The 26,615-nt window shown below is 36.9% G+C and overlaps 3 protein-coding genes across 4 annotated transcripts; 2 read left to right on the top strand and 1 right to left on the bottom strand.

The window, feature by feature from the left end:
• Window positions 1-549: 549 nt before the first annotated feature.
• Window positions 550-3,544, bottom strand: LOC127629121 (peptidase inhibitor R3HDML-like). The gene is made up of 6 exons (XM_052106200.1): window positions 3,459-3,544; window positions 2,436-2,746; window positions 1,776-1,894; window positions 1,213-1,315; window positions 947-1,062; window positions 550-865 (listed from the first exon to the last, which is right to left on the bottom strand). The coding sequence occupies exons 2-6, from the start codon at window positions 2,715-2,717 to the stop codon at window positions 721-723; spliced, it is 765 nt and encodes a 254-aa protein (XP_051962160.1). The 5' UTR covers window positions 2,718-2,746; window positions 3,459-3,544; the 3' UTR covers window positions 550-720.
• An 8,211-nt stretch (window positions 3,545-11,755) lies between these two features.
• On the top strand, window positions 11,756-14,036 carry LOC127629122 (acyl-coenzyme A diphosphatase FITM2-like). Its single transcript, XM_052106201.1, has 2 exons — window positions 11,756-11,962; window positions 12,229-14,036. Exons 1-2 carry the CDS (start codon window positions 11,790-11,792, stop codon window positions 12,812-12,814), a joined length of 759 nt encoding a protein of 252 aa, XP_051962161.1. The 5' UTR covers window positions 11,756-11,789; the 3' UTR covers window positions 12,815-14,036.
• Window positions 14,037-17,359: 3,323 nt separating this feature from the next.
• On the top strand, window positions 17,360-24,663 carry LOC127629118 (protein lifeguard 2-like). 2 transcript variants are annotated; one of them, XM_052106197.1, is made up of 12 exons: window positions 17,360-17,536; window positions 19,237-19,321; window positions 19,679-19,782; window positions 19,865-19,929; window positions 20,061-20,114; window positions 20,304-20,354; window positions 20,572-20,611; window positions 22,452-22,489; window positions 23,270-23,357; window positions 23,480-23,575; window positions 23,700-23,753; window positions 24,248-24,663. In XM_052106197.1, the coding sequence occupies exons 1-12, from the start codon at window positions 17,522-17,524 to the stop codon at window positions 24,398-24,400; spliced, it is 843 nt and encodes a 280-aa protein (XP_051962157.1). In that variant the 5' UTR covers window positions 17,360-17,521; the 3' UTR covers window positions 24,401-24,663. The 2 variants fall into 2 exon arrangements, with proteins under 2 accessions (XP_051962157.1, XP_051962156.1); XM_052106196.1 differs by lacking the exon at window positions 17,360-17,536 and adding an exon at window positions 18,754-18,816.
• The last annotated feature ends 1,952 nt before the right edge of the window (window positions 24,664-26,615 follow it).

The following is a 26,615-nucleotide window of genomic DNA, read 5'->3' as shown; positions in this document are numbered from 1 at the left end:
TATATATATATATATATATATATATATATATATATATATATATATATATATATTCTCTGTTGGGTATCTTTTAGCATTGACTATGTGCTTACTGTGAAGGTGGTGGCAACAGCCTGTAGGAGACGTGTGTTTTCAGAGAAAATGTAAATAAAAGGTCTGTTTTTATGAGGACAAATGTGTTGACAATGTAGCCATGTCCTCTGCATGACATCAGTGCAGCACATATTTCGTAAAGATAGTAACTTGGAAACCACTAAAAACAATACTTTTCCAAATCTAAAGAAAGAAAATGTATTGCCTGCACGTAAACGAAGAATAAAAGAAAGAAATTGCTTAACTCTCAGTGTGAATTGTCACTGCGATGCAACAAAAAATCTAGGTATAACAGTGCACGGCCTTAGAACAGACATTGAACATGAAAACAACTCAAAGAAGATATAAAAATGAAATAAAAGTTACAAAAAAACTGGTCAGAAATAAAGTTTGATGAAAGAACAGTTGACTTAATTTTTGATTAATTACTCATTTCACAGCAGTTCAGTGCAATAATTTACTTTTTGAAGAAATGCATCATAAATGTATGTTTTAGTGGTTTTCTATTATATAAGAACATTTTTAATAAAGATTGCATACACCTTGCACCATAAAGATTTTTCTTTTAAATTCTTTGATTTATAAAAGGGAACAAAGCATTCATGTTTCCTGCAGAGTGTGAACATTTTACAAGCTTTTGAAACTATTTAAATTTTTCCTAGATTTGGTTCTGAAGTCACACTGGTTTTTACTGCATGAACCTCCGTAACTTGAAGGACATGCAGAGCATGGTTTTCCTGACTTATATGGAGCCTCTCCTACCCAGTTACCCCTAGAAGAGAAGTAGCAATATGAGGGGATTTGATTACTTTCATTATGCTTAAAAATTATTTTGATACTGAATTATTCTTACTTGATAGAATAGTTGCAAACCAATAAGGTGGCTTGTTTCCATATACTCCCAAACACATATATGTTTGAACACCTGTTGATAGCACACCCAATCTTATTGCTGCTGGCCCACACCATCTGAAACACAGTCATTACTAATATTAATATCCTAATTATCACTAAGTTATCATTTAAATATTATGTATGTTGTAGTGATACAAAGAGACAAAAAATAAGAATACAATTTGTAAAAGGGGTTTGTAAAATGCTTATTGATTTGAGACAAACCTGAGTATAGTGTGTACAGACAGATCCACTGCATCTATTGGGGAAGGAGAAAGAGTGTCTTTCATCGTACCAGGATCTTACCAGGTCAATGATTGATCTGTATCTGCAAGAGGAAAGAAACTATAACCTATTATATATATATATATATATATATATATATATATATATATATATATATATATATATATATATATATACATATATATATATATATATATATATATATAATTATACAAAATGGTAATTATGAGCATAATCAGGGTCAGAGACCACTCAAATAGATATGATGCAGTATTGACAGATGCGATATGAGATATTTATTCAAAGTATATAGAAAGATTTCCAGCCTAGGCTAATGTGAGCGTGTGTTGCTTGGCAGGTGCCAAAAAGTTCCATGGTGTATGTGTTTTTTGGACATTTGCCATGGTAGTACCATGATATTATTTGTAGTACCTTGAAGTATCATATAAATACCATGCCATATGATAATCAGTCAATACTATGGTTTTACCACAATACCTTCATTTTACCATGTATCTCGGAAGTATTTTTTTGTAATGTACCTTCCAGAGATGATGGACAAGTTCTGTCCTGTGTGCCGCAGAATATGGGGTGGTCCATGACCCCACATGCACTGAGATGCCCAAGACTCTGCAGATTTAGCCAGTCTCTCATCCCAAACCTTGTAAAGAGAGAGAGAGAGAGAATAGATTATAGAGAGACATAATTATGTCAAATTTAGTGTCACCTACAGATTGCCCAGATTTATGGTCTGGTATGCAATGTATATACACAAAATCAAATAATTGTTCATCATAAAATAATAATAATAATGACCATTAACAATATTTAATTAAACAAATAATAATAATGACAATGATAATTGTATTATTATTATTATTATTATTATTATTATTATTATTAATATTAATATTATTTAAAATAATTGTAATAATTTAAGTAATAATAATAAGTAAACAAATAATAACAATGATAACAATGATAATAGTAGTAATTAATATTAATATTAATAAAAGTTATTTATAATAACCTTAATATTACCAATAATGAATATTAAAGATAATAATAAAATAACTAAAATAATAACAAATTGCTCAACAAAGAAACACCACCGACAACAATAATACAAAAATATAATTTACAAAATATTTTAAATACTAATTAATTATTATAGCAAAAGAAAAAGAAAAAAAAAAATCTACCATGTATTCCATATTGGCTGCGGGTGGGAAGACCTGTGAGCGCACGCGGTTGTGATAATCCAGTAAAGCCGCCATATCTCTGCTGGAGACGTGGCGTTTCCGTCGGGTTCGATGTGCTCCGATGTCGCTCCTGTTCTTGTTTACGTTCAGCGCAGCCTCAATGGAAACCTCATTGAGGTAAAGTAGCTCAGTTGATCTGGTAATCGCCAGTGCTGTTGTCGTGTTCGGCATTGACCACAAGATGGCAGCAAAGAACAAATAAGCCCAGGCCAAATTCATCATACAGACTTCTGTCTGGATGGCTACAGGTGCTGTGAAAGAAGAAATCGGCGTCAACAGTATATATATTTCACTGTATTAGCCAGTAAAATAATACTGAACCTCAGGAACGTAACGGTCTCCTGCAATATCTGATTTCTGAAATGGAAACAGATCTCAATCTGTAACCAAAGCAATGCATGATTGATGTGACAGGATAAAGTAGCAAGCCAATAGACATGCCACTTTAAACTATAGCAACAAATAAACATTTCAACATAATGCCATCATTGGCAGATATGCTTTTTCAAAAGGGTACAAATAATAATAAAAAAAACTTATTTGTTTTCCCTCAAAAAACACATAGTATAAATACTAAATTGTTGTGTTTTGACAACACATTTGCAACATTCATACCATCACTAATACAAATATCTAATTATTATTCTCAAAATTACATAGTTGACAGCACATTGTAGAGTTAAATTGCAAAAAAAAAAAAAAAAATATATATATATATATATATATATATATATATTTAACCTTAAACATATAAAACAATTAAAAAAGTAACTAACAGTCATACAATCATTTATACAGGGTAACTAACAGTCCACATAATCTCCTCACTAGTCTTTGAAGATATTATTTATATGACTCTGTTTTGGAAGAAGATATGTAACGGCAAAGACTGTCAAATAAATTCATAAAATTATTTTAACATCATGTGAACACACATATTCAAGAGAACATTATGGTATATACTTATGAATGTGTAGTCGTGCAGTCTGGAGAGCGCGGGGGTTCTCAGCTGGAGTGGTCTTCACAGCACATACCTTGAGGAGTGATTGCAGCACTTTAACACAGCCTGGAGAAGAGCAGCTGAAAAGATCTCCACTTAAATTCTGGCCTTTGCAAACAACTTCTTTGACCTGTGTGACAGGGAACTTTAACTGGGCCAACTCTCTTAGGCCATCTGACGTAAAAGAAAATCCCTCGTTTCTTATTCCACCCCCACAGGGATATTCCCTAGGTTCAGGAAACAAATTAATGGAAGATTCTGCTTTTTGCTTTTTCAGCACATTCTCAAAGCTCCAAACAGCCATGCTCTCCAAGAAATCCATTAACATTTGTGATTTTCATGTGTTCTTTGTAGCAGTCTAAGCCAGCTGGTCTCCATTAAACCCATTTAAAACTTTCAACATAGAACAGCTGAACCAGCTTGGACAGACTGGGACACCAGTTGGCCTATCAAGTTGGCTGACCATCTTTACACCAGCTTGGGTAGGCTTGGAGAGTATTTACTCCAGCTTAAACTAGCCAAGACCACTAAACCACCTTAGGCTGCATGGCTTAAGCCAGGGGGTTTCCAGTAGGGTGATGTTTTGGGCCGCTTGTGATCACACGGGACGTCGGCATGGTGATTCCAGTACTTCTGGAACCCTAGGATCGGCCACATTATGCCGACTCACTGACAAGCGCCATCTCATATCAGACACGTTTGCATCGGCTCCAGCATATATACCTTCCCTTGTGGCGTGAGTGACCAAAAGCATGTTGCATCAGCAAAGTGAGAGACCTGGGTTTGGATCTTACATTGAAACCAGAAATTGATCGCGTTTGCATAATGAGCGACTAGCGCAATTCATAGGTTGCATTTTTTCCCCTCCAACATTCCATTTTTATTCCAGTGATGGTTAGGTTTAAGTTTGGGGTTTGGGTTGGGAGGTACAGTTTATAAAATAGGAATTTCCATTAACTATCAGTCTGTACAGCTGAAAATGGCACTCTTCACAACTTGCTTTTGGCGCCCCTCCGTGGACATGTGCCCATACGCCCAACAACACTTTGGAAACAGGGGGCAAGGTTTTGCATTTCGGTAAACACAGACCGATTCCAGCTAAAATAAATTAATTGTGAGATCAGTCTGGTTTTTATTTCATATGGTATTTAGCATTCTTTGAACAGAAGCATATACTCGAATAAACAAAACGTCATACAGTATATGCACAGTAAATTTGAATGAAAATGAAATTATATCAGGCATTTATATATCAGTTTATTGATTATGAATGCCATTTATTAGTAGCCAGGCTCTAGGCTACTCATATTCATGCTTGTGCATTGTTAATGGCAAATGCATTTAGAATGCAAATACATGAAGTGACATTAAATGGTATGTCCTAATCAAATACCAATAGCTTTTTACAAATTCTTGGTGCTTGTCCATAAAGCCTGCTATTAATTGTTCTTTGAAATCATCCAGGTTTGAACTGGTTTTATAGGTCATTTGGGAACTTTTGTGAGTTTAAGCTGGCATGGGGCTTAATCTTCCTTACAGAATTCAATATCATTCAATAAAACAAATTGAACTATTACTGCAAGCATACTGTAAAAGGGAGGGAGTTTCTATGAATCAAAGACCAAATTATGGTCATAGACAAGTTAGCATATTGTCTCAGCTGTGTAGGATTCCAGGGAGGATGTGTAATATCTCCAGTCTCTGGGCAGTCAGCAGTGCCAATGTACACAGCCTAACTTTGACTGCCACAACTTCACTGAACAGGGTCATCGAGAGCAGTGAGTTACAAATTCAGTACTATGGGTCAGATAGGTTTAATCAATGCCTTAGCAAAAGTAGATGTCAATAAATTAGTTGAGTTACTATGCAGTAAAATAATTTTATCAAGAACCGATTCAAAAATGTCCTCCATTAAGAACCACACAACTGTTATAGGTCATTTTCTCATGTATAAAGCAAAGCAATGGAAATATAGTTGGGTGTTTGATAGAAACATTTACACACAATTAATATTTGAATGCATTGTTTATTTTACACTTTGTTTAGATTATCATAGTTTTAAACTACTATTTTTATAACACATTTTCATAGTTTAATATTAAAAGTCTGTGTCTGCCACAAGGCTAAAACAAAATCTAGTATCAAGAGTACGAAAAGTACCAAAAAATATATATAAATAAATAAAAAGGATTGGTGCTGCGGGAGTACGGGGTGGGGGGGGGGCTAACTTCTTAGGGCGATCAATCCCTGTACGTCCAAAGCGAGAGCTGTGTCCGGGTCCTCGGCACGAAGTCGAGTTCATTCCATGTAGGGGTTGGTCTCCGCCAAGGCTGCACGCGCTTTGTCTCCAATCCCGTTTGTGATATTCATGGACAGGATATCGAGGCGTAGTCGGGGTGGGGAAGGTGTGCGGTTCGGTGGGCTGGGGATCTCATCGCTGCTTTTTGCAGATGATGTCGTCTTCATGTCATCATCAGTCCGTGAATTTCAGCCCTCACTGGATTGCTTGGCAGTCGAGTGTGAAGCGGCTGGGATGAGGATTAGCACCTCTAAATCTGAGGCCATGGTTCTCAGCAGGAAACCGATGGAGTGCGTACTCCAGGTAGGGAAAGAGGTATTGCCCCAAGTGACGGAGTTCAAGTACCTCGGGGTCTTGTTCACGAGTGAGGGGACAAGGAGCGGGAGGTTGGTCGGAGAATCGGGGCAGCGGAGGCGGTATTGCACTCGCTCTATTGTACCGTTGTCACGAAAAGAGAGCTGAGCCGGAAGGCAAAGCTCTCGATCTACCGGTCAATTTTTATTCCTCCCTCAACGAAGGCTGGGTCTTGATCTAAAGAACTAGGTCGCGAGTACAAGTGGCCAAAATGGGCTTCCTCAGAAGGGTAGCGGGCTTCTCCCTTAGAGATAGGGGGAGAAGCTCAGTCGTCCGTGAGAAGCCCGGAGTAGAGCCGCTACTCCTTTGTGTCGAAAGGAGTCAGTTGAGGTGGTTTGGGCATCTGGTAAGGATGCCCCCTGGCCGCCTCCTTAGGGAGGTGTTTCAGGCACGTCCAGCTGGGAGGAGGCCTCGGGGAAGACCCAGGATTAGGTGGAGAGATTACATCTCCAAACTGGCCTGGGAACGCCTCGGGGCCCCCCAGTCAGAGCTGGTTAATGTGGCTTGGGATAGGGAAGTTTAGGGCCCCCTGCTGGAGCAGCTGCCCCCGAGACCCGACTTCGGATAAGCGGTTGAAGATGGATGGATTAAATTTTTGAATAAGACCTTCATATTTATTCTTTACTCACTCAATGTAGTTATAATGTTATGAAATGAAGACTCCCTAATGATTACATTTTTGCTGGCAATCTATGCCACACACTCTGTCACACATCTAATGCAAGTATTGATTAGTCTATGTTTAATAATATTTTGGTGAAAATATTACATATTAAAATAATTATGTATATATTGTAATATTTATACTGCTAAATAGTGCAATAATGTAATTTTACTGTAAATTGCAAAAAAGTAGCAACTTGTTCTCCAGACACATGATGTCATTCTGTACATGACATTGCAGCCCTTAGTGTTGCGGTTTTGTCTTTGAAAACAAAATGTAATTTAACTTTTTTTTTTGTTATTTCACAGACATGACACAGTTGCAAAGATTATCCCCAGGGCAGATGTTTGACAGCTTTATTTGCTAATATGGCGAATGCAGAATTCAAAGCTACAATAAGCCCTTGTGGAGTGTAACATTTAAAAATAGCTACAGGCATTTCTCTGTCAATTCTGTCATATATATATATATATATATATATATATATATATATATATATATATATATATATATATATATATTTTAAAGTCTTTGAAAAAATGACATGTAATTTGTATTTATATACACTTAAGTTTGTTATTTATGCATTTTCAAAATACATAAATACTTTGTGCCAGTCAACATTTTTGTTAGGCTGCTGATTTAGGCTGCTGTCTTTATATATTAATAATAAACCTCAGGGTTTAGACTAGCTACAGGAAAAATTGACCCTGATTCTGGAGTATCTCTCTGCTTAAAGTGGTATACTATCTTATATGAGGACGAATGTAAACTGTGGAGATGTATCTGTTATAAAATAAGGGCTATAGGCCTAATGCTTGTTTGCCCAAGCATTTTGAACATATAATATAAATACATTTCTGATCGACTACCTTGCTTTAAAATATATCGCAAGGTTGAGTTGAATGGAACGCAGCATAAGTTGCAAAAAACATAATTTCTGGCAACTTTATTCTTATGAACATATTAAGGTAGCTAGCCATGATACTTCAACAGCCAATGCAATGCAGTTTCACAATGAGGAAATCCAAACTAGTCAGCAGCTAGCATGAGCTAGTATAGCATTAGTGAGTTCACTAGCTATCATTAGCTAGATCACAAGCTAGCAAGCTAAAATGGAACATCACTCAGATTTGCCTTCAGTTAACATGTAGGAATAAAAGAGCACTGGCAAAGGGAATATAGCATTAGCACTAGACATTAGCGGTATCTAGCTATTCAGTTGTTGTGTTAGCAACTGCTTGTGTTTTTACTAGCTAGTCAAGAGTGTGAAGCATTAGGCTACTCCTTGTTAGATAGCAAGAAAAGTACCCACTGTTTTACACGTGATTTATTTAAGTAATAGGAGGCTGCAGTGTAACCTGTACAGAAATAAGTTTAGAAATAGCTGCTGTTTGGCATTTTGAACTAAATAAGTTTGTAAACATCTACACCTTTATATATAATTGTCTTTAATTGATTGAAGAGGTAGGTAAAATTAAAACAAAGTTTCCAAGCAGTTGTACATCAAAATGTTCTTTGCATTCAGAATAGGTCAAGATAGATTTCAGCCTAATTGTTATACTTCACTGAATGGCCAATTACATTTTGCGTATTTTCAAGATACAAAATACTGTTTTTTTTATTTTGATAATTTTTTTTCCCCACAAAGTATTTGGTATTTTATTTGATACATTTAAACTTAGGTATTTTGTCATTTTATTTGAAATACATTTTCATGTATTTGTGCTTATCACTGCTTGTAGGTTTGTATGGTTATTATAAAGGTTTATAAATGTCCAATTTATGTTTTTTTTATTTTTTATGAATCAATGCGCAATAAAATATCCAATACATAACATTTATCTGTCTGGCAACACCTCATGCTTCTCATCTGCATTGTGGGATGACGAGAGTGAAAGTGAGACTTCAAACGGTGCACATTACCCCCTCTGCAGCAATGAAAAGGGCAGTTGGGCGTTTCTGTGCATGAAGCACGTCATTTAGCATGAATGCTCCATTTCTCATGTCAGTCCAATCTTTGTTTTGGCAGCCAGAAAACAAATTTGCTAAGTGATGTAGCTGTTCAAGGTGATGGATAGTTTGGAGAGGAACAGAGACAAAGGGCCTGTTCTAACCACAAGTTACTGGAAATAAAAGGAAATCACCATAGTGGTTAAAATATTTTCTCATCATTATATCTCACTTATTCATTAATTTAACATATACATTTTCTACATTGAAGTATTCTATGACCTGCCAGCCACACACACACACACACACACACACACACACAGTTTTATCAATCAAAGAAGATTCATTTTGTAAACCTCGCACACAATTAACATCATGAATAAGATGGAAAATGTAAGGATTTCTAAATAAACATAAGAGCACAACTCAAATTGAACTTAAATTAAATTACATATCAATATGCACATGTCCTCAATTCTAGAGTTTCATTAACTTGACTATACACTATTACAATCTCCTTAGTGGGATCTGAAAAGCTACATTTTGTGTGAATGTAGAAGTGCACCATCCAAATCGTGCACTTCTTGGGGTTTGCTGCGAGTCCTGCCCGTCGCATCGACCTCAGAACTGCCCTCAGATGGTGCATGTGCTGCTGCCAATCATTACTGTAAATTATGATGTCATCTAAACAGGCAGTGGTATAAGCCGAATGCGGTCTAAGGATTCGGTCCATGAGATGCTGAAACTTAGCCAGGGCCCCAAACAAACCGAAGGGTCACAAATTGGTGTAATCCAAATGGTGAGGAGAAGGCTGTTTCTTCACGGGATATTGGTGTCAAGGGGATCTTCCAATAGCCCTTTGTCAAATCCAGTGTCTAATAAAATCGAGTGGTGCCCAACCGATTGAGCAACTCAACACCAGACATTGGGTAGGTGTCAAATTTAGACACAGAGTTGACTTTTCTATAATCCACAAAGAACCACACAGACCAGTCGCTCTTAGGAACCAGAACAACCGGGCTGGACCAATCGCGGTGAGATTCCTTTATTACCCCAACATCGAGCATTGCATCCAATTCTTCCTGAACTGTTTTTTTTTTTTTTTGCGTTCGGGCAGTCGGTAGGGACGGCTATGTACCACTACCCCTGGCTCAGTCTCGATGTGGTGCTGGATAAGGTTTGTATGACCCGGAGAGGGGAAAACACGTCAGTAAACTCCTGTTGCAACTTGGAAAACTCTGTGACTTGATATGGTGAGAGGTGGTCTCCACAAGTGACCGGTGCGATATGATTGGGTTTTGTGTTCACCTCCAGCCCGAGCTCAATGAATGGGAGCCGGCTTCGGCAGCGGAACACCTCCGTGGTATTGGGCTGGGCTGTACGGGAAAATACAGGAGGAGGAGAGAGATAGTGGGAGGGCTCTTACGCCCTTGTGTATGCCATCATATGGTCCTCCACCAGTTGGACCGCTTCCACTTGCGACACCAGACGGTGGCACTGGACCCATTCCGCCATCCCTTTCGGTAGCCGATGGATCAGCTGCTCCAGCACCACCTGGTCGACAACTCCCTCGATGTCGTGGTCCCCCGCCAGCAGCCATTTGCGGCAGGCATCGCAGAGTCGTTGAGCAAAGGCAAATGGGCGGCTGGTCCTTTCCAGCTTCATTGACTGGAAGAGCTGATGGTACTTTTCTGGCCTCAAGCTGACCTGCTGCAGTAGTCTTCAAGTCACTGTAAACCAGGAGACTAGCCGCTAGCAATTGTTGAGCTGCGAGTTGGGCTTCCCTAGACAACAACGGAATGAGCCAGGCCATCCACTGAGCACGCGGCCAATCTCAGATGTTGTCCGGGGTCACGGCCGGAGCTTTCTCCTGGCAGAGAGTCTCCGGATCCCCTGCCAGTCCTCTGCTTGAGCTCCGAGGATCTCGTGGAAGCGGCGATCATGGTCCTGTCGAAGCTTAAGCAGGCCCAGTTGGTGGGTGTGTTGCAGGCCGGCGAGGGACTTGAGGTCTTCAGCCAATGGCGAGGACTCCATGAGGCGCACTATCTTCAATTAAACCCCGGGTTTCGGCACCAGTGTAACAAACTTCAGGCCAGGAGGGGAAGCAGGACACAGGGAACTGGTTTCTTCGACTCACAGGTAAAGCTTAAAATTAATAAACTCCAACAATTTACAACAACACAACAGCTCTCTTTGTCCCTGACTCTCTCTTTTTGCTAGCTGGTGTGGTCCCTTTTATACAGTTCTCTCCAATGTCACTGCAATTGTAAACAGGTGTTAATCATTATCTGGCTCAGGCGTATTCCTTACCGCTTTCTCTCTCTCCAGACAGACGCTCGACCACGCCCCCCGCTGCCATACAGAGTTAACTTTGAAAGCGGTGAATGGGCGTGAATGGAAAAGCAAAAGATAAAGTTCACTATTACAATTTAGTGACTTTCCAGAAGAATAAAAAAAAATAGAGAGCGGTGGATTAAGACAGCCAGATGAGAGAAGATGCCAAATGTACTGTCACTCTCTCAGCAGCTGTGGAAATTCAGTTTTTAAAACTAATTCCAGCGTAATATAATACAAGAGCATAATGTTACAAACTTACACTCAATACTTAAAAATTATCATATAAAAAAATGTAGCTAGATTTACACTGCTAAATAATGCGGAAACGCGTCATCGGTCTTTTGGAGAGTGAAAGCCTATGGATGTTCAGCACAACTCGGCAGGAGGAGGAGAAACGCGCCCAGTTACCGGATTTCGAAATACATCTCGTCCCCTTTGCTCCTACTATGGTGAAGGGTTGGTGATACTTATTAATTAGTTCGTGTCCGCGTCATTTGTTAACCCGCCAATGACGGAGATTTGTCTATTGAATATGAATTAGGTCACGATGACGTTGCTTAGTAGCTTGCCAACGGCGAAGGCTGTGGTTATGAATATTAAGAGACAACCTCTCACCGTAGTAGAATTCGTAAATTCAAAGCTCGACTGCTTCTGTTCCGCATTCACATACAGAACACACCGAGCAACATGGCTGCTGTAGGCAGCTTAGTGAACAATTTGGCTTGTCTTTGGAGACAGCCATGTACCCGTACTTATTTGCCGCATTTATTCTTTTGTATTTCGTTTGTAGGATCTATTTTGAAAAAACTGGACCTTGTGCGAGAGAGCTACTTCAGTAACAGTAGAAACCTTTTAAATGTGTAAGTAGAAATCTGTGTGGATGCTTGTTTGCCTAACCAGAACTTATTGAAATACTTTTTGATCTTAGTAGAAATGTGATATTTATCAGAAAAGGCAATAATTTGTCAAATCTCAAACGGAGGCTTTTTTGCTTTCCCCACTATCTTTAGTTAAATGCTGATCAATATGCATGTTATTGACAACTTAATATGACATTGACAGCATGACATTGATATTTTGCTCAATAGTCATTTCTTCTTTTTTGACTTCACTTTTTTACTTTCAGATATTTTGTGAAAGTTTCTTGGGGATGGACCATCGTTCTGCTTCTGCCTTTCATCTGTCTCTCCAACTCTTACAACAGAAGCCTCACATTTGTTTTAAAACGATTGACATCATTGGTGGTGGCCACCCTCATTTGGTTGATCTGTACTGAGACTTTTTTCTACATTGAAGACATTACAGGTTCATGCTACGAGTCCAGCACCATGCAAGTTATCCATCATGATGCCACTAAGGCAGTGTGCAAGAAAGCTGGATTCATATGGGATGGCTTTGACATATCAGGACATTCTTTTATCTTGGCTTACTCTTCTCTTGTGATTGTGGAAGAAATGGTGCCCATGTTACACTTAACACATGTTTACAGAAACACTCCTCTTGATTGTCTTTATGTGGCACTCAATGTGATAGTGGTCATCTGGATATGGATGTTCGGATGTACATCTGTGTATTTTCATCATATCATCGACAAGCTCCTGGGGACCTCAGGTGGAATATTGGGGTGGTATGTAACTTATGTTGTTTGGTACCCGAAGCCCTATTCTCCAGGTCTACCTCCACAACACAATGAGCAGAAACAACATGCTTAGAACTAAAAACCTGCGTAGACCATGCAGTCAATGCTACAAGTGCACTCTGAGTTAATGCTTATTCACATTAAATCCGTGAAGATTTTGCGAGACTTCCTTTACACACTACAACAAGCCTCACATATTTGCACTGTTTGTGTTTTTTGTCCCTCTGAAAGGTCGCATAGAACGTTATGGTGGCTGTACATGTGAGGTGGTAGGCAGCTGGTGTTCCTAAAATGACAATCTGTAATCTGAGAGAAATTTTATGAATGGCATGGACATCTAGAGGTTACATCAATCCTCTGATCCTTATTGTTGCCTTCCAAAGTTCTGTGACTTTACACAGAGGTTGAACAGTAAATCTGACAGTAAATATAGCTTATACATTATTAGTCTGCTGCAACTTTTTTTGTAATCAACCTGCCATGTTCAATTTAGCTGCCTTCGGACATTTAATATTTGGGAGATTTTTTTATTTTTTTATCCCCCTAACACAAACATGTCATATTTATAATTATTTATACATTTTAAATAAATGCATGTGGTGATCTGGTCTGACAAAATTTTAGGTTAGAAAATGTTTTGTTTTCATTTTTTTAAGATGCAGTGTATTGTATTGCAGTGTACAGTGTATCGTCTTCAAAATGTTGGCTGACACTTTTTATTTTAGAGCATAAAAACTCAATGTATGTCTGGGTCAAAATGACTCAAAGTGATGGATCAGTTCCCATATGATCTTAGGATCTTTCTGAAAGCCATTTAGTTCATTACAATATGCCATTCTAAGGTTGGTCATTCTTTATGGTACGGTGAGTGCTAAAATACTGCAGTATTTACCACAGAACAACTTGCACCACCTGTTATTTTAGATATTTTTACATTTCAAAAATGTACTATTTGGAATATTAGAAGACAACCTAATAAACTGTAACAGGAAACTGTTTGTTATTGGATTCTTTATTTCAAAGTCTTGCATTTAAGATCCTGGAAGGTTATTTAATATAATTTCTTACAGGTTTGGGAAACAAAACAAATTAAATGTACATTAATTATATGGAGAACTTATCCATCAGCCATTTCATCAATCAATTTAACATGATTTGTTTAGTCTCCGCCAGAGCAATAACACATTCTTACTGTAAGAAGTATTCCAAAGGAACAAAAAGTCAACATGAAATTGCAATGTACAATGTACTGTATCCATTGTAACTAAATCTGATGATAAAGCTTTTTTAGTATAGCAACACATCACAGATTAATTCTTTTTATTATATTCTTTTAGTTTCATTTATGGTGTGTGAATGAATAAATAACTGAATTAATGACATTTAGTTATGTCAAGTTAAATGTATTTGTATAGCGTTTTTCATAGGCGTTGTTTCGGACTGTACATGAAATTATGCTATAACAGAAAATTAATGAATATAATGCCAGTATTAGTTATTTATGTATAGAACTATTAGTGGTTAAAATTTGTAAACTAAGTAAGTGTGTGTCAATGGTTAAACAAAAAGTTTTTGTATGTACTATAAGTTTTAGTGTTTAAGTCCTTAAAGTCATTCCGAATTAACAGAGGAAATACACATAGTTATACTTTGATTTTTGGTCGATGAAGGCTTTTGTTAGTGGTTTGTTCATTTTCTATGTAGGTCTTTTTTTTTTACCAAAAAATGTATGAATATAAAACTTAACAGGTAGCAAATGTAACACTGATAAAATGCGACTAATATGATCAGATTTCTTGGTTCTAGTCAGCACTTCAGATGCTGAATTTTTAACCAACTGAAGTTTATTTATTAAACCTGCAGGACATCCACCTAGTAATGTATTACAATAATTGAGTCTTGAGGTCATACATTTGTTTGTCGGCATCAGAAACAGATAGCATGTGTTGTAACTTAGCAATATTTCTGAGGTGGAAGAATGCAGTTCTACAAATTTTGGAGATTGCTATCAAATATAAAAACAACATTTTTTGCTGTAGAAGTTGACATCACACTACATCCATCAAGAGTCATATTATATTTTAGAATCTAATTTTTTTTTTTAGGTTTTTGTCCCAATAATTAGTACTTGGAATTGAGTAGAAGGAAATTTCTAGCCATCCACTCTTTGATATAATTTATACACTCTGCTAATTTTGAAATTTTATCAGGTTTCGAAGAAATATAAAGATGAGTAATGTTGGCAAAACAGTGAAAACTTACAGACCACTCTCTGAAAATGAACATAGTTGGGAGGACACTACTCTTTCTAGTATTTTCTAAATATATGTGAGATTTGAAATCAGTCTATAATTAGACAATTCTCCTGGATCAAGCTTGTTTCTTAATAAGCAGTTTGATAACTGCCAGTTTAATTTTTCTTGGGACATGTCTTAAGGATAATGAGGAGTTAATAATATAAAGAGGAGGATCTGGGATTATAGGAAACACATCTTTTAGGAGTTTAGTCGGTATTGTGTCTAACATCCATGTTATTGATTTTGACGTTTCTGATTTTTGATTGATTTTTGTTAGCTTATCCTGACCTATAACAGAGAAGGACTGAAGATCTCATAGGGAATAATTATAGTCTTCTTGGGTGCTGTGGAAGATGGATGCATATTTCCAATTTTGTTTCTGATTAATTAAATTAATTACTACTATGCTGCATGGAATATCTGGTTCAATCGATGTTTTAATCCTAACCAATTTAGCCCCAGTACTGAATAAATATCTAGGATTGTTGAGGTTATTTTCTATTAGTTTGCTCAAATATGCGGACCTGGCAGTTTTTAGAGTCTGTCTTTATAGAGACAGTATCCTTCCATGCACTGCAGAATACCTCTAATTTTGTATTCCTCCACTTACACTCCATTTTCCGAGCTGCTCTATTGAGAGCATGAGTGTGATCATTGTTCCATAGTGCGTGATAGTTTTCTTTAACTTTCTTTAAATGAAAGGGGGCATCACTATCTAGAGTGCTATAGAAGACTGTATCCATATTTTCTGTGACAACATAAAGTTCTTCTGAACTTTTTGGCATACTGAGTATTTGAGAAAATCTGGAAGATTATTAGTGAAGCTATCTTTAGTAGTTGAAAGAATAGTTCTACCTGAATGATAATGTTGCATAGAATGGATGACCTTTGCTAAGTGCAGCATACTAGAGACAAGGTAATGATCTGAGATATAATAGCTCTGTAGCAGAATTTCTATATTATTAACATAAATTCCATATGACAAAATTAGATCTAGTGTATGATTTTGGTGATGAGTTGGACCTGTCTCCTTTGTATAACCCCAAGAGAGTATATCGATTAATGCTAATCCCAGTGTATCATTTCATTATCTATGTGGATGTTGAAGTCACCGACGAGTAAAGCTCTAGCCACAGCAACTACTAGATCTGACAGAAAATCAGCAATTTCTGAAAGGAATTTGGTCTATATACTTTTTCAAGAACAAAAGATGACAATTAATTTTTTATTTATATCTAACAATAAATTAATATAACATAAATTATTATCAGTTGAAAATAATTAAACTTCCAGACCTTTGAGTAACACTAAAAATATCACTGTAAATTGTAGCAATACCTTCTCCTCGACCTTTCAGATGAGGCTCATGTTTATAACAATAACCTGAGGGAGAAGACTCATTTAAATATACATTCTAATAAATTAATATTTTTTATTCAGGTTTCAGTCAAACAGAGCAAATCCACACTAATTTAATTTACAATTAGTGATTTTGATGAAAGCAATCTAATGTTTAGTAGTCCTATCGTTATACGATGTTCATCTTTATTTTTTATGTTATTTCCAAGTTTGACATAAATAAAAAAAAAACAATTGTAATGACTTAATGAGGGTTTTGTGTTTGGAAGTTCAAGGAACATACACAGCCTCTATATGATATGTAGGTGTTATTCTCTATGTGTTGTAGTTTTTGTGATCTGTGTGATGTCTCGAGGCAGCTAGCAGATGTTCAGATTAGCCAGTTTGTCTGCTTCCTGGGCTGGGCCCCAGTTAGTCAAATACAATCACTGTTATGACTATGAACAATATTACTAGAGAGGAGAGCAGCACCTTCCCTGAAGGGATGGAGTCCATCTCTCTTTGGGAGGTCAGATCTTTTCCAAAAACTCTTTCAAATGTCTACGCTTCCAAATATCTATCCTATGGTATTCAAAGTTAACATTTCACCTTATTTCACAATGTTTGTTTGACTGCAGTTTGAAGTCTTCTGTAAGATTTCAAAGTAAGATTGTGTAAACTGAATGAAATATCTTGCTAAATGTGTTCCTCCCTCTTTCTTTCCTCTAACACTTCATCATATTTTGGTGTTGTGCAAAAATTCTGGATCTCTCTAGACAAATGATGCAGCACCGATTCACAGTTAAATGCACATCATGGGAGAAAGGCAGACCCCCCTGCTGTACCAGTTTGATTGGTACAGTCCATGCCTCCAATACCTAGATGCTGCTAGAATGTGCTTTTTACAGTAAGGGAGGGGGTGTTTTTCTTCATAGACCTGTTCAGATGGAGGATTGGTTCATTACAGCAGTGGAGGGATTTGTTCTAAGAAGCAGAAAGAAGCAGAAGCATCATCACAGTCTGCATAGAGCATCCCAGACCCAGACAAGTGCAGAGAGACTGTGATGTCTAAACACAACGAGATACTTCTTGACTGACTATAAAAGACTTTTTAAGAAAAGCAAATTAGATTCTAAACTGCTACAATGACCCAGGGAAAGGTAAGCTCCTAGCCTTTTATTCTTGTTTATAAGATTGAATCATTTATATTGTCTTTAATTGCTGCAATAACTGGTAAATGTGACATTATTTATTTATGCGTGTTTTACTCAACATGGGGGGGGGGGGGGTCTGAAAATCTGAAAATCTGTATTAATGGCAAAATTCAATGGGACTGAAATAAGCTTTGTCATGTTTTAGTTACACATGACATTACGGATTTATTTTATGCGTATAAAATCTCAGTCTAACTACAGTGGATTTAGAATTTTTGTACTGTTTCTTTTATAGTTTTTTATTTCATAATTCTTGCAGTTATATGACTTTGATCAGCCATAAGCTATTTAAAATACAAATGTAGACACTGCCGTGGGGACGGATTTTGAACATGAGGTGCTGTATAGGGTTGGGGTTCAAAGCTGCGCAGTTTATTAGCCGTCATGTTATTGGCTTTTGCAAATGTTTTATTGTCATACGTTTTGTCTTTTGGGGGAATGGCCTTTACATTTCATAACATTTTGTCTATTAATTTAAGTCATTTATTTATCTAAATAAAATTGCAAAAATATTTTGTTAAAGAATTTATTGTAGTTGATGTGATGATGATGTGAAAAATGACAGAACGTGTCAGTTAAACATGCAAACTAAATATGAATATATTTCGAAGATTTAGATGAAGGATTTATGATCATACAACACATTTTTCTATATTGGTCTATGCAATATATGCATATATGCAAATGTCATTGTGAAAAATTAGCTCCTGTTATAATATAATAAAGAGTAATAAAGTAGTCCTGTTAACTATTAGTATTAGCTTTTTAGAAGTTATCGTGCTACAAATCGTTTTAGAGACTTTTATGACTTTCTACTTGCAACTGCAAGCTTTTTTCTCTCTTCCAAATACATGTTTTCAATGTTTATTGTGGACACCTCCCGCTTTTTTAAAACTCGTAAAATTGCCCCTCTATGACGATTTCTGCAACTTTCTTGGACAATTAAGTAGGCCTATAGCCTATTGCATTGCGTGTTGAGCGTTTTTACGCAAACAGCGTTCAGACCAGCATTCTGATTTTTTTTTAATCACACAATGTTGTTATTTTGTGCAAGATACACACAAACAGAGATTTTTTGATTTAAGCTTTGATTTTGTTTAAATTTGTATAATTTAACTTCATATCCTCTGAAAGATAGGCCTATCTTTTGATTTCCTGTTTATAGTTTGCTCTCAGCAGCTAGCGTTATGTGGACCAGGATATTAAGAAGGAAATCCTCTTTTAAGGTAACTTGTGTCGCAGTGGACTGTCTCCTATTACGGTGACTCAGTCATTGATAAATAATGACCAGATACATTACTCAGAGTCTCCACTCTCAGCATTCACGTACGTCACATACTTTGAATCACAAGATCACCAATGGGTGCACATTGAAGCCATTTATTCGCACAAATGGTCTGATTCATTATGAAGGATATGTAGAATCACAATCAGGCAAGGATGTAACCATATATTCAGGATAGAGTAATCATTTAATAATCAACCCTGAAAAAACTAAACAAAAACATGACAGTAGAGCACTATTATTATATGGGGGTTACTAGACCAATGCTCATTTTAAGCATCTATCTATAAATGTTTAATAAATGTTAACATGGGTAAATAAGATAAGTCAATAAGACACATTATTTCAAATATGTTTACAGGTATCAGTGACAAACAAGTCGAGCAATGGCTCAGATGTCCAGACAATGGCCTCAGCTCCTCCAAGTTATGCAGATGCAACTGCTGGTAAATACACCCTTATTTTTCATTTGTATCTTTAGAGTAAAACTTTTAAACTAATCTTAAACTTTCCTAGAATTACTATATCAATTCATTGAATACAAATGCATTGTGGTCACTATGCACTATGTAGGGGATATTCAGAAAAATCTGACCATTAGATAGAGTAATTGACCAATCAGAATCAAGGATTTCAGAGTCGGAATCAAAACCACAATCAAACAATTTATGAATCGCCTTATGCCACCCCTATGGTTTGAGATTAAACTGCAGCACAAAGTTTGCCAAACCAGTGTGTTACTCTGTACAACACACATTAAGAAATAAAAAAATACATGTGAGAAACAAGATGTTTTTTGTTAGAAGGTGGAAGTCCATGTTACAGTGGAGCTTACACTGGTGATGGTGAGATGCTCACAGAGTTCAGCTGGGATGACCAAAACATCAGGAGGATATTCATCCGCAAGGTATTGTTGCCAAGTTCTGTTTAGTGATCCTGATCTGCTGTGAATGATATGGACAGAATTAATTTAATAATATTTATTGTAGGTGTACAGCATCCTGATGCTCCAGCTCTCTGTAACAGCTGCCTTTGTGGCCCTTTTTGTTTTCTGGTGAGTGTGTGTGCTTGCCCATCAAAGAGGGTAATAAACCTTCATAATGTACTTTTTTCCCTTTTATTTTTTTATTTGTTAAGTTTTTTTAATTATTATTATTTTACTTGAATTACAAATCTGTGTTGCAGTGAACCAGTGAAAAATTACATTCAGGCTAATCCTGGCTGGTACTGGGCATCATAGTAAGTAACATTCATTACTTTGAGAATGTAAATCTTAAAATTCGACTTACTTTGAATTTAGACAGTGTATACGAATTGTAATTTAGTGGTGGAGCAAGTTAATATTTCAATGAGTCTTTTATGTATTTTAATACATTGTTCTGCACTGTAGCAGTATAAAGGCTTGATTGTGTCTTTTTCTTTCAATAGTGCAGTGTTTTTTGTCACGTTCCTGACTCTGTCCTGCTGCCGTGGACCTCGGTGAGTGTATCTACAGACTAGAAAGCCATTTTTTTCTTAAGGAAAATGCATTGTACATTAATAATGAAGGAGAAAAGCTGGAACTGAATGGTAATATTTGCAACTTTGTAACAAAAGCAGCTTGTACTACAAACTCAACACACTTGACCTGTTAAAATAGGTGTTCATTCCCACTCGACATGCTCATGAATTGCTATACTCCTTTTCACATTAACAGGAGGAAGTTTCCATGGAACCTGATTCTGCTCGGAATCTTCGTGAGTATTAAAATATGTAAAAACCATCCAGTAGGTCAGTGTTTCCCAACCTTTTTTCTGCCACGGCACACTTTTTATGACTAAAAAAATTCTACGGCACATCACTATCCCACATAGGCTAACCATTGTCAATATTTTTCCTTTTCAAGAACTTGTCCATGTTTTCTGTCAATCTTAGTAGCGTCTTGTGATGCTTGAAATTTGGTAATGCAAAAAACAAAAAAAACAAGTCACATAGGAAGGCTCTGGTGTGTGAGGTCACAGGTGGCAAGAGTGCTAAATGGGTAAACGAATTTGCACCTTTTATAATTTGTAGATTTGTTCTTTCAATGCCACAACAAATTACAGGGATGCAAACTCATAAGGGGTGAAAAAGAAAATCACTGGTCCATGAACATTTTTCTGGGGATATTTTTTTTACAGAATAAGCTAAAACACCAATTCCAGATATTTTAGTGATTCAAGTTTATAATCGTGAATTAGCTGCAAAATAAAGAGTATTTTGGTGAGGCTTGCTTCTGTTTCAGAATGTTCCATTTTTTTAACTGATTATTTCAGTGACCCCTTCTGGAAATGTCACTAGGTGGTGAGAAATTGTCATCATATTTGCTATGAGTGAGTCAGTGAATAATTTTGAGTCGTTCATGGCCGAAATCTACCAAGAGACTTTATAGTGTTTAAGCATTAAAAGAACAAAGCAGTTCTATAGTCTGCTTTTGTCTAATAATAATTGTCTAATAATAGTGAGTTTCAATAACGTCCTTACCATCTCCTTTATTAAAACTTGCATGACTACAAATCTACTGACTTCAGTACAAGAATTATAAAGACAAAGCAGATCTACGGTATCATTTTCCTACAGTAGCCTATTTAAACTGCTGAGCATGGCTTTTATCAGAAAATAGCACAAGAATAGACAAATAATAATGATTTTGTGTTTCAATAATGTTCTTTCATCATTGTGTTGAGTCATTCACATTCACATGAGTTGAGTCGAGGCGGCAACGCTCCGTTCAACGCCAGCGTCAAGTGCCACATCGCCCTCCACAAGACAAGAGTTGCAGAAAGCATCACAGAGGGGAGATTTTACGAGTTTTAAAAAAGAGGGAGGTGTGCAAAATAAACAACATGTTTTTGGAAGAGAGAAAAAATCTTGTAGTTGCTTTGATAGCAGAAAGTAATAAAAGGACTTGTTTATGTTTAGGTCTAAGCATTTTCTTGGTGAATTTAAATTAGTTCAATAACTGGGATCTCTAATATTTGTAAACGATCAGGTAATATTTAATTAAAATATTTCTTGTTGCTTCATACTCTCAAAGACATTATTGGTGAAGCAAAAACGAGTGTGAAAAACACTTTGGTGTAAAGTCACTTCATAGACTTCAATGTATTCTGCAGCGCTGAACAAGTCATGTGAAAGACCCTTAACGCGTATTAATATCACTCACTTTTGCACATGAATCATTGCTCTTCACAATCACAAAAGTGACCAATTATGGTTTCAAAACAGTGAATTTCTCTGAAAGGTGAGGAGTTTGGATCCCTGAAATAATATTTTTTTTCATGCATTTATTTATGTTTTGTGGAATTTGATAATTTTCCACAGCACACCTGACAATCTTTCATGGCACACTAGTGGTTGGGAAACAGTGCAGTAGGTAGAGGTTTAGGTTACACTGATATGCCTTAATACAATGCCTTACTAATAAAGTTGTTGACCAATCCTACTTGTTAAAAACATTATTAAACGTTAGTTTAGACTAGTTGATGCTGGTCAAGGACAAGTGTATATTCACATGTAAAAGGAAGTATTTTTAAATATGTGATCTCTCTTTTTCAGACTCTGTCTCTTTCCTTCATGACAGGGATGTTGTCCAGGTAAAGTCTGTGTGTGTGTGTGTGTGTGTGTGCGTGCGTGCGTTGGTGCGTGCATGCATGTATTTTTCACTTTGTGGGGAACAAATGTCTCCATGAGGATAGTAAAACCCGATATTTTTGACTTTGTGGGGACATTTTGTCGGTTCCCATGAGGAAAACAGCTTATAAATCATACAAAATTCTGTTTTTTGAAAATGTAAAAATGCCTAAAGTTTTCTGTGAGGGTTTGGTTTAGGGGTAGGGTTAGAGGATAGAATATCAAGTTTGGACAGTATAAAAAACATTATGTCTATGGAAGTCCCCATAAAACATGGAAACATGTGTTTGTGTGTGTGTGTGTGTGTGTGTGTGTGTGTGTCAAGTGTCACTGTGTGTCTACTCCATACCTGTATGCACACAAACAACAAACTTTGAGTATGGCCACCTATATGGAAATGTTACAGTTCATCTACATAACTTATTTACATCATAACTACATACAGTATTTACATTATGAAGTGGTGAATAATAAAGGGATAGTTCCCCCCAAAAGAAACATTTTGTCATTATTTACTCACTGTCATGTTGAGGCTGTCAGTCCCTAACACTCTTCCTAACATTTCCAAGTTTCATGGGAGAATGAAGTCCTATGAGTTTGGAACAGCATGTGTAAGTTCTTGATGACAGAAATGTATTTTTAGGGTGAGCAATCCCTTTAAATGTCTTTCTTTTTTTCATGTACCAGGATGTCTTTGATACATGTCTTATTTATGTAATTCCCCTCTTCCTCTTTCTGTCTAGCTACTACAACACTAAGTCTGTAATCATCTGCCTGGGTATTACTGCCTTAGTGTGTCTTGCTATTACCATCCTTAGCTTCCAAACCAAGGTTAGTATTTATTTGCAAAGCCAAATATCTTTCCACTTCAACTGAATGTAACACTTTTCCACTTTTCCAGGAATATATTTATTTAGATGCTAGAAAAGACTATTTTTTTTGTCATTTTATAGATGGATATCACTTCATGCCAAGGTGTGCTGTTAGTCTTCTGCACAGCAATGTTCATTTGTGGGCTTTTCCTGGCAGTTATCCTGCCCTTTGGATATGTAAGTACCAATTCCATATACTGTAGATTAAAAGATTGTTAGATTAATTATTCAGGGTTCTGGGATTTATAATTTAATAAAAGAAATTAAAGAATACTTTCTAATACCTTTCTCTCTCTTGCAGGTTCCATGGTTGCAGGTTGTTTATGCTGCTTTGGGAGCAATACTGTTCTGCATGGTAGATTATTCCCTTCCTGATAATATATATATATATATCATAATACTGTGTGGTATTGTCTGCTATTATGTAGTGTATATTCTTGATTGTGTATACTGTGTGTGCAATATTTTTAATTTATTACATAGAATTACATTTGTTAAGAAAATATCAACAGTGATTGATTCATTAAACAGATACAAGAGTTAAAGGAATAGTTCACCCAAAAAAAGAAAATTCTGTCATCATTTACCTCATGTTATTCCAAACCTTTTCGTTCTTTTTTCTGTGGCACAGAAAAGGACATAGGCCGAATGTTAGGGAATGACAGCCTCATTCATCATTCACTTTCACTTTTCCCTATACAATGGCAGAATAACAAAGAGAGTTATTCTAAAAAAAACATAAGGGTGAGTAAATGAAGACAGAATTTTCAGTTTTGGTGAACTGTCCCATTAACACACTAATAATTCTAAGGCAAATTGGATTGTCATCTCTACTCTTTTTTCTTTTAGTTCCTGGCTGTTGACACACAGATGCTGATGGGGAGCAAGCATTACTCCATAAGTCCAGAGGAATACATCTTTGCCACCCTCAGCATATACCTGGACATAGTTTACATTTTCTCCTTCTTTCTCCAGTTATTTGGAACTCCTGATCGGGAGTGAACGTGCTTTTTAACCGGAAGCTGTTACAGCTCTCTTGAGGTGCACCGCCCCCCCCCCGACTTTCTTTTGTGTCCCTGGTCAGAGATATCCTCTCCAGCATGATGTGATCTCCAGTGCACACTGTTTTGTGTGAAGCTCCTCACCTCAGCTTTTTCCTGCTACGATGTGCTACACATTTATCCTATAGCGTGAAGGAGGTCTTCCATTGCATATGCAAACATAAGTGCACTGGTTCAACTGACAACATCCATCTAGTTGTACAAATGGTGTTATAGGAAAAAAAAATATATATATATATATATATATATATATATATACATACAGTGGGTATGGAAAGTATTCAGACCCCCTTAAATTTTTCACTCTGTTATATTGCAGCCATTTGCTAAAATCATTTAAGTTCATTTTTTTTTCCTCATTATTGTACACACAGCACCCCATATTGACAGAAAAACACAGAATTGTTGACATTTTTGCACATTTATTAAAAAAGAAAAACTGAAATATCACATGGTCCTAAGTATTCAGACCCTTTGTTCAGTATTTAGTAGAAGCACCCTTTTGATCTAATACAGCCAGGCATCTTTTTGGGAAAGATGCAACAAGTTTTTCACATCTGGATTTGGGTATCCTCTGCCATTCCTCCTTGCAGATCCTCTCCAGTTCTGTCAGGTTGGATGGTAAACGTTGGTGGACAGCCATTTTCAGGTCTCTCCAGAGACGCTCAATTGGGTTTAAGTCAGGGCTCTGGCTGGGCCATTCAAGAACAGTCACAGAGTTGTTGTGAAGCCACTCCTTAGTTATTTTAGCGGTGTGCTTAGGGTCATTGTCTTGTTGGAAGATGAACCTTCGGCCCAGTCTGAGGTCCAGAGCACTCTGGAGAAGGTTTTCGTCCAGGATATCCCTGTACTTGGCCGCATTCATCTTTCCCTTGATTGCAACCAGTCGTCCTGTCCCTGCAGCTGAAAAACACCCCCACAGCATGATGCTGCCACCACCATGCTTCACTGTTGAGACTGTATTGGACAGGTGATGAGCAGTGCCTGGTTTTCTCCACACATACCGCTTAGAATTAAGGCCAAAAAGTTCTATCTTGGACTCATCAGACAAGAGAATCTTATTTATCACCATCTTGGAGTCCTTCAGGTGTTTTTTAGCAAACTCCATGCAGGCTTTCATGTGTCTTGCACTGAGGAGAGGCTTCCGTCGGGCCACTCTGCCATAAAGCCCCGACTGGTGGATGGCTGCAGTGATGGTTGACTTACTACAACATTCTCCCATCTCCCGACTGCATCTCTGGAGCTCAGACACAGTGATCTTTGGGTTCTTCTTTACCTCTCTCACCAAGGCTCTTCTCCCCCGATAGCTCAGTTTGGCAAGACGGCCAGCTCTAGGAAGGGTTCTGGTCGTCCCAAACGTCTTCCATTTAAGGATTATGGAGGCCACTGTGCTCTTATGAACCTTAAGGGCAGCAGAATTTTTTTTGTAACCTTGGCCAGATCTGTGCCTTGCCACAAATCTGTCTCTGAGCTCTTCAGGCAGTTCCTTTGACCTCATGATTCTCATTTGCTCTGACATGCACTGTGAGCAGTAAGGTCTTATATAGACAGGAGTGTGGCTTTCCTAATCAAGTCCAATCAGTATAATCAAACACAGCTGGACTCAATTGAAGGTGTAGAACCATCTCAAGGATGATCAGAAGAAATGGACAGCACCTGAGTTAAATATATGAGTGTCACAGCAAAGGGTCTGAATACTTAGGACCATGTGATATTTCAGTTTTTCTTTTTTAATAAATGTGCAAAAATGTCAACAATTCTGTGTTTTTCTGTCAATATGGGGTGCTGTTTGTACAATAATGAGTAAAAAAAATGAACTTAAATGATTTTAGCAAATGGCTGCAATATAACAAAGAGTGAAAAATGTAAGGGGGTCTGAATACTTTCCGTACCCACTGTATATAACTATACAAGATCATAAAATGTTGTTTAAAATAGATAATGAAGAAAGTGTCACACAGCAGGACTTTGATGATAATGCTTAAAATGGCATGTCAATTACTCACATAAATATGTGTAAATGTTTATTTTAAAAAGAATCAATGAAAGCAAATTTGGACAGAATATGTAAATATATTATATATAAATAAATATAAATATATGTAAAACAAGAAAACATACCTCTTAAAGTGTAAATCTTTGCATATATTTTGCAG

The sequence above is a fragment of the Xyrauchen texanus genome, chromosome 35, assembly GCF_025860055.1.
Source record: "Xyrauchen texanus isolate HMW12.3.18 chromosome 35, RBS_HiC_50CHRs, whole genome shotgun sequence".
In the NCBI taxonomy this organism is placed as follows: domain Eukaryota; kingdom Metazoa; phylum Chordata; class Actinopteri; order Cypriniformes; family Catostomidae; genus Xyrauchen; species Xyrauchen texanus.
This window is presented reverse-complemented; position numbering and strand designations above follow the sequence as displayed.